General features: G+C 54.9%; 1 protein-coding gene across 1 annotated transcript; it reads left to right on the top strand.

The window, feature by feature from the left end:
• Positions 1-424: 424 nt before the first annotated feature.
• Positions 425-2,390, top strand: POU4F1 (POU class 4 homeobox 1). The gene is made up of 2 exons (XM_069972333.1): positions 425-691; positions 1,380-2,390. The coding sequence occupies exons 1-2, from the start codon at positions 569-571 to the stop codon at positions 2,388-2,390; spliced, it is 1,134 nt and encodes a 377-aa protein (XP_069828434.1). The 5' UTR covers positions 425-568.
• Positions 2,391-2,738: the final 348 nt, after the last annotated feature.

The following is a 2,738-nucleotide window of genomic DNA, read 5'->3' as shown; positions in this document are numbered from 1 at the left end:
TGCTGATGGGGCAGACATGTTCCTGCACTCCTGTCAGTCTGCATTCAGCCTCTCATACTACAATGCATTGGATTCAGGTTGATTGCCATAGTAAATAATATATACACTAGCTGTGGTATTTGCTATGCTGTAGCTGTAGCTGTCAGTGCAGGAGGCTGCCCAGTGGGGGCTCCTTCCAGGTGCTGCACCTGCTCTGCTGCCTGCCGGTCACTATAGGAGCCGCCCCCAGCCCCTAAGCCCCGCCCACTCATCCAACTAAGCACTTAATGCAACAAGCCCACAGACAGCTGATGAGTGTCAGCCTGGAGTCTCGCGATAGCAGAGAGCGGCTGGAGCTGCGAGATGTGGGGCTCAGGTGTAAGGAGCAGCTCATCCCAGTAGTAGAATAGAGCAGGCAGATAAGTGAGAGCCGAGGCTGGAGGGAGGCACAGTCACTGCTGTGTGCCGGTGCTCACCATCATCATCATCACAGGACCCGAGTGCAGCTCCAGCAGCAACACGTCCGCCACCTGGACACTTTCTCTTCTCACTTTAAGAGCACTTCAGGATTCCATGCAATTCTTTCAAGATGATGTCCATGAACAGCAAGCAGCCTCACTTTGCCATGCACCCGAGCTTACCTGAGCACAAGTACACGTCCCTGCACTCCAGCTCCGAGGCCATAAGGAGGGCATGCCTGCCAACCCCACCGGTAAGCGGCCATGCCACTATGACTGATGTAGCCCCCACAATAATAGAGAGTATATACTGCCTGCTAGATATATGTAAGGTATAGAGATAGGCTAGAGAAGTCCTGTCAGGTGCAGAAACTCTTGGGCTCTTTGTTGAGTTCCCGTTAGTTCTGCTCCCTGCTACATGTGTGTGTGTGTGTATATATATATATATATATATATATATATATATATATATATATATATATATATATATATATATAGGGGCTTGACCCGCTGCCATTGGCACGGCCTTAGTCTGGGCTCGGGGTTACTTACATTGTTCTTTGTGAAGTTTCCTGTGCTTTTCTCCCTGCCTGTGATCTTCTCCCTGCCTGTGTGCTCTTCTCCCTGCCTGTGTGCCCATCTTGATGCCTGTGTGCCCATCCTGATGCCTGTGTGCCCATCTAATGCCTGTGTGCCCATCCTGATGCCTGTGTGCCCATCCTGATGCCTGTGTGCCCATCTTCATGCCTGTGTGCCCATTCTGATGCCCATCCTGATGCCTATGTGCCCATCCTAATGCCTGTGTGCCCATCCTGATGCCTGTGTGCCCATCCTGATGCCTGTGTGCCCATCCTGATGCCTGTGTGCCCATTCTGATGCCTATGTGCCCATCCTAATGCCTGTGTGCCCATCCTGATGCCTGTGTCTCCCTTCTGTCTCCAGCTGCAGAGTAACATCTTCGCCAGCCTCGATGAGACCCTCCTGGCCCGGGCCGAAGCCTTGGCCGCCGTGGATATGGCCGTGTCCCAGGGCAAGAGCCACCCGTTCAAGCCTGATGCCACCTACCACACGATGAGCAGCGTGCCATGCTCGTCCAACTCTTCTGTGCCACTTGGCCACCACCACCACCACCACCATCACCACCACCACCAGGCGCTGGAGCCCGGGGACCTGCTGGACCATGTCACGTCCCCGTCCTTGTCGCTGATGGCCAGTGCAGGACACGATGGGGTCGGGGGTGGCGGAGGAGGCGGCGGGGGCGGCGGAGGCGGCGGAGGGAACGGGGGACTGATCTCCAGCTCGGCCCATCCGCACAGCCACATGCACGGCCTCAGCCACCTCTCGCACCAGGCGGCCATGAACATGACCAGCGCCCTGCAGCACCCGGGGCTGGTGGCCGCTGCCCATCACGGAGCCGGGGGGCAGGTGGCCTCGGCCGTGGGGGCGGCAGCCGGCTTGGCCTCTATCTGTGACTCGGAGACCGACCCCCGGGAGCTGGAAGCCTTCGCCGAGCGCTTTAAGCAGCGGAGGATCAAGCTGGGGGTGACCCAGGCGGACGTGGGCTCTGCCCTGGCCAACCTGAAGATCCCCGGGGTGGGCTCCCTCAGCCAGAGCACCATCTGCAGGTTCGAGTCCCTCACCCTGTCCCACAACAACATGATCGCCCTGAAGCCCATCCTGCAAGCCTGGCTGGAGGAGGCCGAGGGGGCCCAGAGGGAAAAGATGAACAAGCCCGAACTCTTTAATGGGGGGGAAAAGAAACGCAAGCGGACTTCCATCGCGGCCCCTGAGAAGCGGTCGCTGGAGGCTTACTTCGCCGTGCAGCCCCGACCCTCCTCCGAGAAGATCGCCGCCATAGCCGAGAAACTCGACCTGAAAAAGAACGTGGTGCGGGTCTGGTTCTGTAATCAGAGACAAAAGCAGAAACGAATGAAATTCTCTGCCAATTACTAACTCTCTCCATTGTATTGATTGGTTTATTTCTTCTGATTTGTCTGTTGGAGGGAGGAGGGCTTCTCTCCTGTTACAGGACTAGACGGATGATTATTACCTAAAGAGAATACAGAGATTATTTATTGTCGGGACCAATGGACGATAAAACAGCACAGGGGAAGAGTGACTCAAAAAACACCTATTCTTCAATTTTAATCTTAAACTCAACGGGAAGTGTTGTTACCTGTCCTGGAGAAGGACAACTCGTGTAAACCCATCACATAGAAGCCCTAAGGGTGATCATTATGATGATGAAAATAATAATGTGAAATTTTCCCTATTTCTGTCTCTTTCCTGTCCCCCTTTTTT

This window comes from Dendropsophus ebraccatus, chromosome 5, assembly GCF_027789765.1.
Source record: "Dendropsophus ebraccatus isolate aDenEbr1 chromosome 5, aDenEbr1.pat, whole genome shotgun sequence".
NCBI lineage: Eukaryota > Metazoa > Chordata > Amphibia > Anura > Hylidae > Dendropsophus > Dendropsophus ebraccatus.
This window is presented reverse-complemented; position numbering and strand designations above follow the sequence as displayed.

What these genes read in the sequence shown, in the direction of transcription:
- POU4F1 (XM_069972333.1), top strand. Translation starts at nt 569, where the DNA reads ATGATGTCCATGAACAGCAAGCAGCCTCACTTTGCCATGCACCCGAGC. An exon ending in CATGCCTGCCAACCCCACCG is followed by an intron (nt 692 to 1,379) that starts GTAAGCGGCCAT and finishes TTCTGTCTCCAG; the next exon opens with CTGCAGAGTAACATCTTCGC.